Here is a 16,671-nt window from a genome sequence, read left to right on the forward strand (position 1 = left end):
TTCCCAGAAATTGAACTGTGAGTCAAAGGGTACATACATTTTACATTTTAATAGATACTGTAAAGTTGTCTTCCAAAATGTCAGATAGTAATTTAGTCTCTCACAAAGATTGTATGAGAGTACTTGTTTTACCATGTCCTCATGAACACTGAATATGGTGGTGAAAATCATTTAAGTCATGTGTAAAAGGCAATTTTTTTCTTTGGAAGAATTTTAGGATTCAAAAAAACCAACATGTAGTCTTTTAATACAAAGTTAGGTATAGATTTTAGTTTTTAAGTAAAGTAAGTAATTTAAAAATGTCAATATTTGTGTAGCTCCATGTGAAAACTGATTAATAATTATATATATTTTTTGATTAACAATTATATTATTTGATCAATCATACTGAAGCATTTACTTTTGAAATGATGTAGAAGATAAATTTTCCCTAATGCCTAACAGATGGAGAGTAATTTGACAAAATAAGTATTTAAGTAGTATGTATGTTAGCCAGCAAGCAAATTGTGTATAAATGATACTTTAGAAAACAATAATACATTATTTTAATAAAGCATATGTATTTCTTTGAAAGAGTTACTCTCAGCTGTAAGATCTTTTATAGCTTAGAAAGTGTTCTTCCCACCCACTCCTCCCACCCCATAGCCATGTAACAATTAATTTAGCTATCTTTTATCAGGTAAATTTTCTGCTCTGCAAATATTGTTAGTTATTTGGAATGAATTAAATGGAAGATACTCCAGAGTCTATTGTGATTTATTTTTTAAAATATTTTATTATTTATTAGAAAGAGAGAGATTGAGAGAGAGAGAGCACGAGTTGGGGCAGAGTGGGGGACAAAGGGAGAGGAAAAAGCAGACTCCCCACTGAACAGGGAGCCCGATGTATGGCTCCTCTATCCAAGGACCCTTAGATCATGACCTGAACCAAAGGCAGACACTTAACCAACTGAGCCACCCAGGTGCCCCTCTGTTTTGATTTATGTAGTATTTCTTAAAGTGTAACTTTTGAAATTTGTCTTTTCATGTATATATAAATTGCTAGTAGTCTTAGGCATTTGTGTTCACTTGATACACTAGTGCTAAAATATATCTTTAGATACTGTTTTCCAATTAAAAAAGATTTTATTTTTTCAAATACCTTAAATCTGTTGGGAGAATCTTCTCACTTTTTTTAAATTATTTTTGTTTATTTTTGTATTCTTAAAGAATCTTAAGTACCGGGATCCCTGGGTGGCGCAGCGGTTTAGCGCCTGCCTTTGGCCCAGGGCGCGATCCTGGAGACCCGGGATTGAGTCCCACGTCAGGCTCCCGGTGCATGGAGCCTGCTTCTCCCTCTGCCTATGTCTCTGCCTCTCTCTCTCACTGTGTGCCTATCATAAATAAAAAAAAGAAAAAGAAAAAAAAAAAAGAATCTTAAGTACCATCTATACTAGTACTTTAATACTCTACTCTTGGGATGTAATTAATACTAGTTAATGCCACATTACAAAATACAACAAATACAGCAGCAGTTAAAATGTGACAATTCTTGGGACACCTGAGTGGCTCAGTTGGTTAAGCATCTGCTTTTGGCTCAGGTCATGATCTCAGGGTCCTGGGGTTGAGCCCCATTTCAGGCTCCTTACTCAGTGGGGAGTCTGCTTCCCCATCTCCTTCTACACTTCAGCCTTGCTTGTGCGCTCTCTCTCTCTGGGCTCCTCTCAAATAAAATCTTTTAAAAAAAAGAATTTATTTATTTATTCATGAAGGACAGAGAGAGAGAGAGGCAGAGACACAGGCAGAGGGAGAAGCAGGCCTCATACAGGGAGCCCGACGTGGGACTCGATCCCCGACTCCAGGATCATGCCCTGGGCCGAAGGGAGGAGCTCAACCACTGAGCCACCCAGGCATCCCTCAAATAAAATCTTTTAAAAAATGACTATTCTTATGAGGATATTGTTTTATCTTCCCATAAGAGCAGCACTTTAAAGAGTTAACTTATTGGGATGCCTGGGTGGCTCAGTGGTTGAACTTCTGCCTTTGGCTCAGGACGTGATCCCAGAGTTCTGAGATCAAGTCCCACATTGGGCTCCTGTATGGAGCCTGCTTTTCCTCCCTCTGCCTATGTCTCTGCCTCTCTCGGTGTCTCTCATGAATACATAAATAAAAATCTTTAAAAAAAAGAGTTAACTTATTTGCTTAAATGAATTAATTACACATTCAATTTTAATTACATTTTAAATTTTATTATATACTAATTAAATGTTGTTTTTCTATACATTTTTATAGGCCCAGACTTTGTTGTTTGTGATGAAGGCCATATTCTGAAAAATGAAGCATCTGCAGTTTCAAAAGCTATGAATTCTATACGGTCAAGGAGGAGGATTATTTTAACAGGAACACCACTTCAAAATAACCTAATTGAGTGTGAGTTAATATCTCCAGTTATGCTGTAGAGTTGGCATGGCCTCAGACACATTTCTGCCACTTTACCATTTGCCTTTCTTCTGTCTAATATAGTCTCTGACTATGATCTGGGTAGGTCCATCTTAGTCTGCTGTGAAAGAATACCAAACATTTCAAGTGGAATGCTTTATAAATCAACAGGTGTGCCATTTTGAATGTTCAAATATAAACATAGCATTTAAAATCTATAAAAATTTTCAGAAGTCTTAATGATTGCTTTGAATGCAACCAATGAATGCATTGGTGACTATCCAGGAGATATTGTAACAAAATACATCTTTTTTTTACATTTTTAAAATTTAAATTTAGTTTGCCAACATATAGTATAACACCCATTGCTCATCCCATCAAGTGCCCTCCCTTTCACCCAGTTACCCCATCCCCCGCACCTCCCCTTCCACAATCCTTTCTTTATTTCCCAGAGTTAGAGGAGTCCCCCATGGTTTGTCTCCCCCTCTAATTTTTCCCACTCAGTTCACCTCCTTTCCCTTATAATCCCTTTCACTATTTCTTACATTCCACATATGAGTGAAACCATATGATGATTGTCCTTTTCTGACGGACTTATTTCACTCAGCATCTTATTTGAGAGGAGATACTATAGGAAAATGAAAAGAAATGCCAAGTATGAATGTTTTAGGAATGTGGAGATGGGAGAAGAACTGTGTTGAATCTGTGTCAGCATAGAATTTGTTGAGACTGAGGACAGATGATATGACACTAGATAACTTGTGAATTTCTCTTATTTTCATATGTGTGGTGATACTTAAGAGGGAACATGAATTATTCAGCAAATAACAAATTAAAATTTCCTATTATAATCCATTGTAATAGCTTTTTTATTTTTATGTTATTTCCATTCCTTTAGTGTATAGTAACTTTTTTATTATTTGTAAAACTGGTTATTATTTCACTGTAACCTAAATTTTATCTTTATCTGTTCCAGTTTCACCTTTTTCTGTTACTCCATTTGTAGAAATGCTGTTTCACATTGCAAAAAAAAAAAATATTAGTTAGAAGAGTATTAGGATACAGTGAAGAAAGCAAACCAGTGGTGTTTGCCAATGAAATTCACATCCATATAAGTATGTTCCCATGGAACTTTGCTTTAAGTGTCACTCTAAGTGAAACTGCATATAGAGTTCATTTCTAGTTCTTTTTAAATTGTTTTTAAAGATTTTTTATTTATTCATGAGAGACAGAGAGAGAGAGAGAGAGAGAGACAGAGAGGCAGAGAGGCAGTGACACAGGCAGAGGGAGAAGCAGGCAAGCAGTTCTTGCCTCCAAAGGTCTCTGGGATCATACCCTGGACACTGAAGGTGGCGCTAAACCGCTGATCCACCCGGGCTGCCCTAGTTCTTTTTTTTAATATATTTTTTATTGAGGTTTGATTTGCCAACATACAGTATAACACCCAGTGCTCATCCTGTTACATGCCCTCCTCAGTGCCCATCACCCAATCACCCCATCCCCCTGCCCACCTCCCCTTCCATTTCCCCTTGTTCGTTTCCCCATGTTAGGAGTTAGAGAGGGTAACAAAACATGAGAATTCATTTCATTCTTGATTGAACTGCCCTTAATTCTCAGTATTATTCATGACTTTTTAAGGGCTGTGCTATAATGAGAATATAGTCTAGCTTACTGTTAAAATCTAATTGTGTTCTTTAGAATTTTCTAAGACAGTCCTTTGGATCCTATAAATATCAATTTTGATGTAATAACTGCTAATAAAATTGTATTGAAACAGTGAAAAGAAATGCCATTTCACATTGGGGTCCTATATAGTATAGGGCAGCTGATAACTCTATTAAGGGTTTTTGGAACTAGATCAGTTAATATAAAGTTTGATACGGTGGCTTATTACCTGATTTTATTATTTTGATTCAGTATCTATGTATTTTCCACAAGATACCTTTGCTGACCATAAAATAATGGTTAGAATTATAGGATACTTATTATACTCTATATCTGTTATAAAGAATAGTGAATAAGAATAAAATGTTCTTAAGTGTTGTTTTTAAACATTCATGTCTAGAATTTAGGGATGGTTTTTATTTGAATATCTCATCTGGCCTAGGTAATCCAATTCTAGATTAGGTTTATAACCAATGTTTAGTCTATACTCAGTTTGCTGTTCTTTCTTTTAGCCTAATTCTAATAATTCCATGCATGTATTTTTGACATGAACATTTTATTAATTTTTTAGTTTCTTTTAGCCATTATTATTGTTAGTGAACTAATGTCTTCTCTCTTAGATCATTGCATGGTTAACTTTATCAAGGAAAATTTGCTGGGATCCATTAAGGAGTTCAGGAATCGATTTATAAATCCAATCCAAAACGGTCAATGTGCAGATTCTACCATGGTAGATGTCAGAGTAATGAAAAAGCGTGCTCACATTCTCTATGAGATGTTAGCTGGATGTGTTCAGGTACAAATACATTCCATATAAGAAAATATTGTTACTTTGTTCTATTATAATCCCACAGTGTTTTCTGAATTTAATTATTTTGTGTTTTTCTCCCTTTTTTCAGTCTATAGTTTTATAGTTAAATCTCCTTGCATTGTCTTCAAAACTGAAATTTGTACTTTCAAAAAAAGACTTCCATTTAGAGCATAATTGATTAATTCATTTGCCATGTATATAGTTTCATATTTTAATATATTAATGTTTAGATTCGTTGTCTTTAAGATAGGGAGTATGTAAAAGGAACATAGCTGTTATGATTAAAAAATTCCTACGCTTATTCTAATTTTATAGTAGAGTGGCTTGAATCTCACTTATTTGAAAGAGTGTAGGAAAGGCAATTATGAATTGTGAGGGGATCCATTTTTTTTCATTTATTTATGATAGTCACACAGAGCGAGAGAGAGAGAGAGAGAGAGAGGCAGAGACATAGGCAGAGGGAGAAGCAGGCTCCATGTACCGGGAGCCTGACGTGGGATTCGATCCCGGGTCTCCAGGATCGCGCCCTGGGCCAAAGGCAGGCGCTAAACCGCTGCGCCACCCAGGGATAGGGGATCCATTTTTAATGTAATTCTGAAGAACCAGTTTCATTACTTTGAAGTCGTACATTATCCTAAGTGAGTTAATACTGTTTACATACAGGTATTTAGTGAACCTGTTTTAATGAGTAGATAAGTATACAGAGATTGAGCCAGTAGTTAGTAGATCCCAGAGTCTGCACTTTTTCTTCAGATGCTAGGTTTAATTGTCGCTACAAAGATGTAACAAATGAGCTAGACTGTCCTTCTCCCTGGATATTCTACCATCATATAAGGCAGTCATCCTTTTTGTTCAGGTTAGCCACACTAGCAAGTCCTTTGTTTCTGTATTGCTGCTACTATCTAGGCAGTATATTCCTGGTCTGGGTAGTCATTTGTACCTAGCACATTAGTGTTCGTTCTTTCTCGTTTCTATACTTAAACGGTAATAAGAGTTATACATTGCTTGCTTTCTCAACTGGGTAAACAGTTCCCCTAAAGTTGTGTTATCCTCTGGCATACTGGCACAACTTACTCAAAGGACAAACCAGACTGCATCAGACATTGATTCATTGCTTTTAGTGTTTGATTAAAGTAGGTCATTTTCTTAACACTGCTTACTATACTCCTACCCACTTTTTTTTCTATATAGAGGAGACAATTTGAAAAAAATACTCACATGACCATTTCTGTTTAAAACCTGCCTGGTATGTTGTAGTATCTTTATCATATTGTGTAACCATATGAAATATATTAACTACAATCATATAATGAGGATTATGTGATTAAAAATGGTAAATATGTTTAAGAAAATGTTTTCTTATATGTTCAGTACCTATTTATTTATATGTATCTTTGAGTTGTAAGTAGTGATGATTCTTGGAGCAGTCAATTCCCAACATATATTTAGGTTAACTAATTTCATTCTCTTCCTTGTTAATTACAGAGGAAAGATTATACAGCATTAACAAAGTTCTTGCCTCCAAAACATGAATATGTGTTAGCTGTGAGAATGACTCCTATTCAGTGCAAGCTCTATCAGTACTATTTAGATCACTTAACAGGTAACAAATAAACTTACTGTTTTTATCTTCTAAGGACGTTCTTTTTCTGATGAATGATGTTGTCTTAGTAATTTTACCATGTAAATTGTTATTTTTCAGTTGTGCATTTAAATAAAATGGATATGTTTGTTTTGTAAGAGCATAAAATATTTCTAATTTTAAAAACACCAAATTGTAAACCAAGGAACAAACTGGTGAAAAAACATACACAGTGTATTGGCATAATGCCTTTAATTTGTAAAGAGCTTTTATTTTAGGAAAATTATTAGTATGAGTAAATCCATAAAAGAAAATATATAGAATTCCAGTGTATTATTTAAAAAATTGAACCACAATAATGAGACATATAATTCAAATCTATGATATCATTTGTCATTTATCAAATTGACAAGAGTTGAAGGAAAAGAAGCAAAATGAAAGGCAGGGCATATGTTATGCTCTTAACGTTGGAGTAAAAAAATATACAAATGCCTAAAATATCCCAAAATGTTAACAAATCTTTCGATGGATTCATTATGAGGATCTTTTAGATTGTTTCTTATTATTTTCTATGGGCTTTTAAAAAATACAGTGAATAGTTATTATTTTATCATCAGTAAATTCATGTGTCTGTATGTGTATGTCTGTGACTGTATGCCGAAGATTGTCACTGTTCACAGAGCAAAACCTAGCCTCTTTTTGGAGTGGGATTTCTTACTTGTAAGTCATCTTATTCTGGTACTTTCCCCAAGTGATATATGAAGTTTATTTAGGGGATACAGGTTATAAAGTACCCATTAGCCATTATGGATAAAATAAATTACCAAAAAAATCATAGGGGATGGAAGTGTGTACAGAGATCTTAAAATAATACCATATTTCATATCATTACTAGTTACAGTGATATACCTTGTAACAGCAGTGCATTTAATTTTAATTTCATTAATTTTTTAAACAGCAGTGCATTTTGTTTTTATTTTTATTTTTTTAAAGATTTTTTAAAAATATTTTATTTATTTATTCATGAGAAACATAAAGAGAGGCAAAGGGAGAAGCAGGCTCCCCGCAGGGAGCCCAATGTGGGACTTGATCCCAGGATCCTGAGGTCACAACATGAGCCAAAGGCAGATGCCCAACCACTGAGTCACCTGAGTTCCCCAAAGATTGTTTTATTTATTTATTCATGAGAGACAGGCAGAGACATAGGTGGAGGGAGAAACAGGCTCCCTATGGGAGCCTGATGTGGGACTTGATCCCAGGAACCCGGGATCATTCCCTGAGCAGATACTCAACCACTGAGCCACCCAGGTGTCCCAACAGCAGTGCATTTTAGATAACAGAATAATATTGATCGTCCTCAAGAATTTGCTTTGGGGAAAAAAATTTGAGGGCAGCCCGGGTGGCTCAGCGGTTTAGCGCTGCCTTCAGCCCAGGGCGTGGTCCTGGAGACGCAGGATCAAGTCCCATATCTGGCTCCCTGCATGGAGCCTGCTTCTCCCTCTGCCTGTGTCTCTGCCTCTCTCTCTCTCTCTCTCTCTCTCTCTCTCTGTCTCTCACGAGTAAATAAATAAAATCTTTAAGAAAAAAAAAATTGAATGTTAGTATTTTACAGAACTCCTTTTTTTTCTGTTTTATAAACACAGATTTTTAGTGACTTTTGGAAGAAAATCATTATAATTAGGCATACATTTTCATTTGTACATCAGTCAGAAGCTGTTATATTTATTGTACCATTATGTTTTGAATGACAAAAATTGGAGACATAATTAAGTAACCAAATGTAGTTATCCCAATAAGAAAGCTACTGTGTTGTTAAACAGAGAGATGTCCAGACCTATCTTTCATTAATATCTGAGTAATAAAGTATACTAGCTTTGGTCATTTAATATTTTTTCCATTTAAAATTTTGTTCTATCATAGAGAAAATACCAGCTACAGTGTTTTCAAATATTAGAGAATCACTTGTCTTTAATAACCAACAGTAAAATATTAATAGCTCATGTATAGATCTTAAAGTGTACAGTTCTGAAGCAAGTGCATTATTTAAGAATTAAGGAGGCCTCATTCTTTGTGATTTTATTTGATATCAAATGTCTAAAGTACTAATAATTAAAAGCTTCTAAACTCTGAAAAATATAATTGTTTTAAAAAGTTTTTATATAAATTCTAGTTAACATATACTAGAATATTGGTTTCAGAAGTAGAACTTAGTGTAATATCCAGTGCTCATCAAAACAAGTGCTCTCCTTAGTACACAATCACCCATTTAGCCCTTCCCTCAATCACCTCCCCTCCAGCAACCCTCAGTTTCTTCTCTGTAGTTAAGAGTCTCTTATTATTTGCCTTCCTGTTTTTTATTCTTTCCCTGCCCCATGTTCACCTATTTTATTTTGTAAGTTCCACATGAGTAAAATCATAGTATTTATTTTTCTCTAACTTATTTCGCTTAGCACAATACACTCTAGCTGAATCCACATCCTTGAAGATGGTAAAATTTTATTCTTTATTATGGGTAAGTAATACCATTGTATATGGACACTGTCTCTTCTTTATCCATTCATCAATTGATGGATGTTTGGCTACCAATGATAATGCTGCTATAAAGATCGAGGTGCACATGCCCCCTTCAAATTAGTATTTTGTATCCTTTGGGTAAATACATAATAGTTTAATTGCTAGGTTATAGGATAGTTCTACCTTCATACTGTTTTCTAGAGTCACTGCACCAGCTGACAATCCCACCAGCAGTGTAAGAGGGGTCCCCTTTCTCTGCATCCTTGCCAACGTCTGTTGTTGCCTGAGTTGTTAATTTTAGTCATTCTGACAGGTGTAAGGTAGAATCTCATCGTGGTTTTGATTTGTATTTTTCTAATGATGTGTGATATTAAGCATCTTTTCATGTGTCTGTTAGCCATTTAGGTGTCTTCTTGGGAAAAATATTCATTCATTCATTCTGCCCATTTCTTCACAGAGTTATTTGTCTTTTGGGGTGTTGAGTTTGATTGTAAGTTCTTTATAGATTTTGGATACTACCCCTTTATCAGATATGTCATTTGCAGATATTTTCTCCCATTCCATAGGCTTCCCTTTTTTAGATTTGTTGATTGTTTCCTTCACTGTGCAGAAACTTTTAATATTTTTTTAAACAAGATTTCTTTATTTATTTTTGAGAGAACGAGAAAAAACTTGAGCGGGGGGGAGGCCAAGGGAGAGGAAGAGAGAAAATCCCAAGCAGACTCCATGCTGAGCATGGAGCCTGACACAAAGCTTCATCTCATGATCCTGAGATCATGACCTGAGCCAAAACCCAGAGTTGAACACATAGCTGACTGAGCCATCCAGATGCCCAGGAAGCCTTTTATCTTCATGAAGTCCCAATTGTTCATGTTTGCTTTTGTTTCCCTTATGTCCAGAGACGTGTCTAGTAAGAAGTTGCCACAGCCAAGGTCAAATAGGTTGCTGCCTGTGTTCTTTCCTAGTATTGTAATAGTTTCCTGTCTCACATTTAGGTCTTTCATCCTTTGTGAATTTACTTGTGTACATGGTATAGGAAAGTGGTCTAGGTTCATTCTTCTGCATGTTGCTGTCCAGTTTTCCCAACACCATTTGTGGATGAGACTGTCTTTTTTTCATTGGATGTTCTTTCTGGCTTTGTCTAAGATTACTTGAACATACAGTTTTGGGTCCATTTGTAGGTTTTCTATTCTGTTCCATTGATCTTTGTATCTTTTTTTATGCCAGTACCATGCCGTCTTGTTGACTTCAGCTTTGTCATATAGCTTGAAGTCCAGAATTGTGATACCTCTAGCCTTGCTTTTCTTTTTCAGGATTATTTTGGCTGTTCAGGGTCTTTTGTGGTTCCATACACATTTTAGGATTATTTATTCTAGTTTAGTGAAAACCGCTGGTGGTATTTCGATAGGGATTGCACTAAGTGTGTAGATCGCTTTTGGTAGTACAGAAATTTTATTTTATCATTATTAATTTTTAAGATTTTATTTATTTTTTGAGAGAGAGAGAGAGTGCACACAAGCAGAGGAGGGGCAGAGAGTGAAGCTGATTTCTGTCTGAGCAGGGAGCCAGTGTGGGGCTCCATCCAAGGACTCTGGGGTCATGACCTGAGCCTAAGGCAGACACTTAATTGACTGAGCCACCCAGATGCCCCAGTATAGACATTTTAATGATGTTTGTTCTTCTAATCCATAAGCATGGAATGTTTATCTGTTTCTTTGTGTCCTCTTCAATTTCTTTCATAAGTCCTATAGTTTTCAGAGTACAGTGTAGTGTATCTTTTACCTCTTTGCTTAGGTTTATTCCTAGGTTTTTTCTTTTGCTCATTCATCACTGGGATTGATTTCTTGATTTCTCTTTCTGCTGCGTCATTATTGTTGTATAGAAATGCAACAGATTTCTGTATGTTGATTTTGTATCCTGTGACTTTGCTGAATTCATGTATTAGTTCTAGCAATTTTTTGGTGGAGTCTTTTGGATTTTCTCTTAGAGTATCATGATATCTGTGAACAGTGAAAGTTTGACTTCTTGCCAGTTTCGATGCCTTTTATTTCTTTTTGTTGTCTCATTTGGAGGCTAGGACTTCCAGTACTATGTTAATGGTGAGAGTGCACATCCCTCTCTTATTCCCAAACTTAGAGGAAAAGCTCTCAGTATTTCCTATTTGAAGATGATATGAGCTGTAAGTCTTTCCTATATGACCTTTATGATGTTGAAGTATGTTTCCTGTATCCCTCCTTTGCTTTTTTAAAAATATTTTATTTATTTATTCATGAGACATACACTGAGAGAGGCAGAGACATAGGCAGAGGGAGAAGCAGGCTCCCTGTGGAGCAGGGATGTGGAGCCCGATGTGGGTCTTGATCCCATGACCCTGGGATCACACCCTGAGCTGAAGGCAGACTCTCAACCACTGAGCCACTCAGGCACCCCTGTATCCCTCCTTTGTTGAGGGTTTTTATCAAGAATGTATGCTGTATTGTGTCAAATGCTTCTTGTGCATCTATTGAGAGAATCACATGGTTCCTATCATTTCTTTTATTGATGTGTTGTATCACATTGATTGATTCAAATCAATCAGTGAATATTGAACCATTCTTGTAGCCCAGGAATAAATCCCACTTGATCATTGTGAATGATTCTTTGAATGTACTGTTGGATTCCATATGCTAGTATTTTGCTGAGAATTTTTATATCCGTGTTCATCAGGGATATTGGCTTGTACGTTTTTCTTTAGTGGAGTCTGTCTTGTTTTGGAAGCAGGGTAATGTGGGACTCCTAGAATGGGTTTGGAAGTTTTCCTTCCATTTCTGTTTTTTGGACTAGTTTCAGAAGAATAGGTATTGATTTTCCTTAAATGTTTAGTAGAATTCCCTTGGGAAGCCATCTAACCCTAGACTTTTTTGGAGGGTGGAGTTCTTTGATTACTGATTGAATTTTTATTTATTTATTTTTATTTTTTTTATTTTATTAATTTATTCAGGAGATACACAGAGAGGCAGAGACACAGGCAGATGGAGAAGCAGGCTCCATGCAGGGAGCCCGATGTGGGACTCGATCCCAGGTCTCCAGGATTGTGCCCTGGGCTGAAGGCAGGCGCTAAACCGCTGAGCCACCCAAGGATCCCCAACTGATTGAATTTCTTTGCTATGTTTGATCTGTTCAAATTTTCTATTTGTTCCTGTTTTGGTTTTGATAGTTTATGTTCCTAGGAATTTATTCATTTCTTCCAGATTGCCCAATTTCTGGCATATACTTTTTTCATAATATTCTCTTATAATTTTATTATTGTAGTAGTGGTTGTAATTTCTCCTCTCTCACTTATAATTTTCTTTATTTGGGTCCTTTCTCTTTTCTTTTTGAATAATTCTGGCTAGAGATTTATAAATTTTATTAATTTTTTCAAATATATCCTGGTTTAATTCATCTGTTCTGTTCTTTTTTGTTTCTATATCATTTATTTCTGCTCTAGTATTTATCATTTCCCTGCTACTGGCTTTATGTTTAATTTGCTGTTTCTTTTCTAGGTCTTTTAGGTGCAAGGTTAGGTTTTGTACTTGAGACTTTTCTTGCTTCTTCAGGTAGGCCTGTTTTGATGTATACTTCCCTTCTATGACTATTTTTACTGCATCTGAAAGATTTTGGACTGTCATGTTTTCATTTTCATTTGCTTCCGTGTATTTCTTTTTTCTTAATTTCCTGGTTTACTCAATCATTCTTTAGTAGCATGTTCTTTAATCTCCATGTATTTGTAGTCTTTCCAAATATTTTCTTGTATTTGATTTCAAGTTTCATAGCATTGTGAGCAGAAAATATGTGCGGTATGATCTTAATCTTTTGTACTTCTTGAGGCCTGATTTGTGACCTAGCATGTGTTCTATTCTGGATAATGTTCCCTGTGCACTGGAATAGAATGTATATTCCCCTGCTTTAGGATGAAATGTTCTGAATACATCTAAGTCCATCTGGTCCAGTGTGTCATTTAGAGCCATTGTTTCCTTCATTTTCTGCTCAGGTGATCTGTCCATTGCTGTCAGTGGGGTTTTATTTATTTATTTATTTATTTATTATTTTTATTAATAATAAATTTATTTTTTATTGGTGTTCAGTTTACCAACAAACAGAATAACACCCAGTGCTCATCCCATCAAGTGCCCCCCTCAGTGTCCGTCACCCATTCACCCCCACCCCCTGCCCTCCTCCCCTTCCACCACCCCTAGTTCGTTTCCCAGAGTTAGGAGTCTTCGTGTTCTGTCTCCCTTTCTGATATTTCCCACACATTTCTTCTCCCTTCCCTTATATTCCCTTTCACTATTATTTATATTCCCCAAATGAATGAGAACATACAATGTTTGTCCTTCTCTGATTGACTTACTTCACTCAGCATAATACCCTCCAGTTCCATCCATGTTGAAGCAAATGGTGGGTATTTGTCGTTTCTAATGGCTGAGTAATATTCCATTGTATACATAAACCACATCTTCTTTATCCATTCATCTTTCGATGGACACCGAGTCTCCTTCTCAGTGGGGTTTTAAAGTCCCTTACTATTATCGTATTGTTATCAATGAGTTTCTTTATGTTTGTTACTGATTTTTATATTTGGGTTCTCCCAGATTGGGGACATAAATACTTAAAATTGTTGTATCTCCTTGTTGGATACACCCCTTTATCATGATACAGTACCCCTCTTCATCTCTTGTTGCATTCTTTGGTTTAAAATCTAGTTTGTCTGATGTAAGTATTGCTACTCTGGCTTCCTTTTGACATCCATTTGCATGGTAAATATTTTTCAGTCCCCTCAGTTTCAATCTTCAGGTGTCTTTAGGTCTACAGTGAGTCTCCTGTAGGCAGCCTATAGATGGATCTTGGATTTTTTAAAATCCATTCTGACAGGGCAGCCCCCGTGGCGCAGCGGTTTAGCACCGCCTGCAGCCCAGGGCGTGATTCTGGAGACCCTGGATTGAGTCCCATGTCGGGCTCTCTGCATGGAGCCTGCTTCTCCCTCTGCCTGTGTCTCTGCCTCTCATTCTCTCTCTGTGTCTCAATGAATAAATAAATAAAATCTTTAAAAAACATCCATTCTGACATCCTGTGTCTTTGGATTGGAGCATTTCGCCTATTTACATTCACAGTGATTATTGATAGATGCTAATTTAGTGCCATTGTATTAAATGTAGTTCTGTGTCTCTGGAGATTTTCTCTGTTCCATTGTAGTCTTTGTTGCTTTTAGTTTTTCTTCCTCAAAGTATCCCTTTTAATATTTCTTGCAAGGCTGGTGTAGTAGTCTTAAACCCCCTTTAACTTTGGGAACGTTTTTATCTCTCCTTTTGTTCTGAATGAAAGCCTTGCTAAAGTATATTTGGTTGCATCTTTTTACTATTCAGCACGTTGAATGTATTATGCCAGTATCTTCTAGCCTGCCAAATTTCTCTGGATGGATGTGCTGCTCCCTTTGTCTTCCCTTTTTACATTAGGGATTTCTTTTTCTTTTTTAAAAAAGTTCTATTTATCTGAGAGAGAGAATGGAGGTAGGCGGAGAGGGAGAGAGAAAGAGAAAATATCAAGTAGATTCTCCATTGAAGTGCAGAGCTCAGTGTCTGTTGAGATCATGAACCAATCCAAAATCAAGTTTTGGATGCTCAACTAACTGAACCACTTAAGCATCCTAAAGATTTCTTTTCTGCTACTATTTTTTAGGATTTTTTCCTTACTCACTGTATTTTACTTTACAAATTTTACTATGATATGTCTTGGTGTTGCTTTGCTTTTGTTGATTTTTTATAGGAGTTCTCTGTGCCTTCTGCATATGGATGTCTCTTTCCTTCCCCAGATTAGGGAAATTTTTAGCTATAATTTGCTTAAATAAACCTACTCCTGTTTCTCTTTCTTCTTCTTATGGAACTCCTATGATACTATTGTTATTACGCTTTATGGAGTTTAACATTTCCCTATGTGTACATTCATGATTTCTTTCCCTCTTCAGCTTCATTATTTTCATAATTTTATTTTCTGTATCACTTATTTGTTCTTTTTCCATCCTTCTGGTCATTATGTCCAGTTGGTTTTGCATTTCAGTTATAGCATTTTTTATTTTGGCATGGCTAATTTTTAGGTCTTTTATCTCTGTGTTAAGGGACTCCATGGTGTCTTCTATTCTTTTCTCAAGCCCAGTTAGTATTCTTATAATTGTTGGTTTAAATTCTGGTTCAGGCATATTACTTATATCTGTTTTAATTAGATCCCTGCCTGTGACCTCTTCTTTTTCTTTGTTTTAGGATGAATTCTTCCACTTTGGCATTTTGTCTCAGTCTTTATCTTCTGTGTGTTAGGAAAGCCTATTCTGTTTCCCACTCTTGAGAGTAATTGCTTTGTTATGAAGCATTCATATACTGTCCAGGGCCTGGTGCTTCAGGAAGTGTTTCTGGTCTACACTGCTATTATGTTTTGGCTGCTCTTTCCCTCAGGTCTAAAATGAGAAACTGCAGAGTTTTGTCCTTGCCTGCAATAGGGAGTGTTTGGACCTTGTCCAGTGTGTGGTGAGTTTTAACTAGTTTTTTTTTTTTTTTTGGTCTACTTGTTCAAAAAATCTAGTTCCTATTTCCCTTAGAGCTGAAGCTTTGCAGTATTCTATGGCCAAGAGACTTGGTGCATTTGGAGGGTTTGTGCTGGGTTTCTGGTGGTGGTGGTAGAGGGGTGACGCTCCTGCTCTGAGTCTTAGGTACACTTGTCCTAGCAAAGAAAAAAAAGAAAGAAAAACCACCTGCAGAGCGCAGAAATCTGGGGTTTGGTGTAAGCAGTTTAAGCCTACACTGTTGTCACTATGTTGCTCACTGAAATTTGTTTGTGCTGGTGGTCAGGGGTAAAAGTAAAAATATTTTCAGTCATTTCTCTCATCCCCAGAGAGGGAAGTTCGTACCTCCCAATGTTCAGGAAGCCCTTGTAGTAGAGTGAACAAACTCCCCTCGTTTGTCCCATGTTTTCCTGAGTTGTATGCCTTCACCCTGTCTGTGTCTGAGCGTCTGCCCACCTGGTGGTGCCATGCTCCTGTGTTTTATCACAGGCACACAGACTGGGTTTCAATATTTCAAAATTTTAAGTACCCCAGGATGCATGGACCTGCACTGATCTTCTAGAAAAAGGTCTTACTGCACTGTGGCTGATGCTGCTTTGTCACAGAAGGGTAGTTACAGGGATATGCAAGGGCTTAGAGTTTATCTTAAAGCACAGCAAGAAGCAGGTTAGCTGCCCTCAGCAGATGTCTCTATTCCTTTTTTTTTTTTTTTTTAATTTTAATTTTTATTTTTATTTATTTATGATAGTCACAGAGAGAGAGAGAGAGAGGCAGAGACATAGGCAGAGGGAGAAGCAGGCTCCGTGCACCGGGAGCCTGATGTGGGATTTGATCCCGGGTCTCCAGGATCGCGCCCTGGGCCAAAGGCAGGCGCCAAACCGCTGCGCCACCCAGGGATCCCAGATGTCTCTATTCCTATGATAAATAATGTGGCAACACATTGGCACCTGGCTGCTCCTCTTTTGTCAACATAGAAGCAGTTTCATTCTCCCAAATGCTCTCCAAGAAAGAGAACTGTTTCCTACTTGCAAGCCGGGGGATCCTCAGATTACACTTCTGCTCCCTGGCTTCTGCCTTCCTTCTCCACAAGAACACCTTTTTGCTAGCCAGT

The 16,671-nt window shown here is 36.7% G+C and overlaps 1 protein-coding gene across 10 annotated transcripts in view; it reads left to right on the forward strand.

Moving 5' to 3' along the window:
* ATRX (ATRX chromatin remodeler) overlaps nucleotides 1-16,671 on the forward strand; it is a 333,086-nt gene that overhangs the window by 219,295 nt on the left and 97,120 nt on the right. For all 10 annotated transcript variants that reach the window (XM_072816168.1, XM_072816161.1, XM_072816162.1 and 7 more), the window contains 3 exons: nucleotides 2,271-2,408; nucleotides 4,703-4,878; nucleotides 6,379-6,496. In XM_072816168.1, the coding sequence (XP_072672269.1) occupies nucleotides 2,271-2,408; nucleotides 4,703-4,878; nucleotides 6,379-6,496 (432 nt within the window). The remainder of the gene's footprint in view (nucleotides 1-2,270; nucleotides 2,409-4,702; nucleotides 4,879-6,378; nucleotides 6,497-16,671) is intronic.

The sequence above is a fragment of the Canis lupus genome, chromosome X, assembly GCF_048164855.1.
Source record: "Canis lupus baileyi chromosome X, mCanLup2.hap1, whole genome shotgun sequence".
Lineage (NCBI taxonomy): Eukaryota > Metazoa > Chordata > Mammalia > Carnivora > Canidae > Canis > Canis lupus.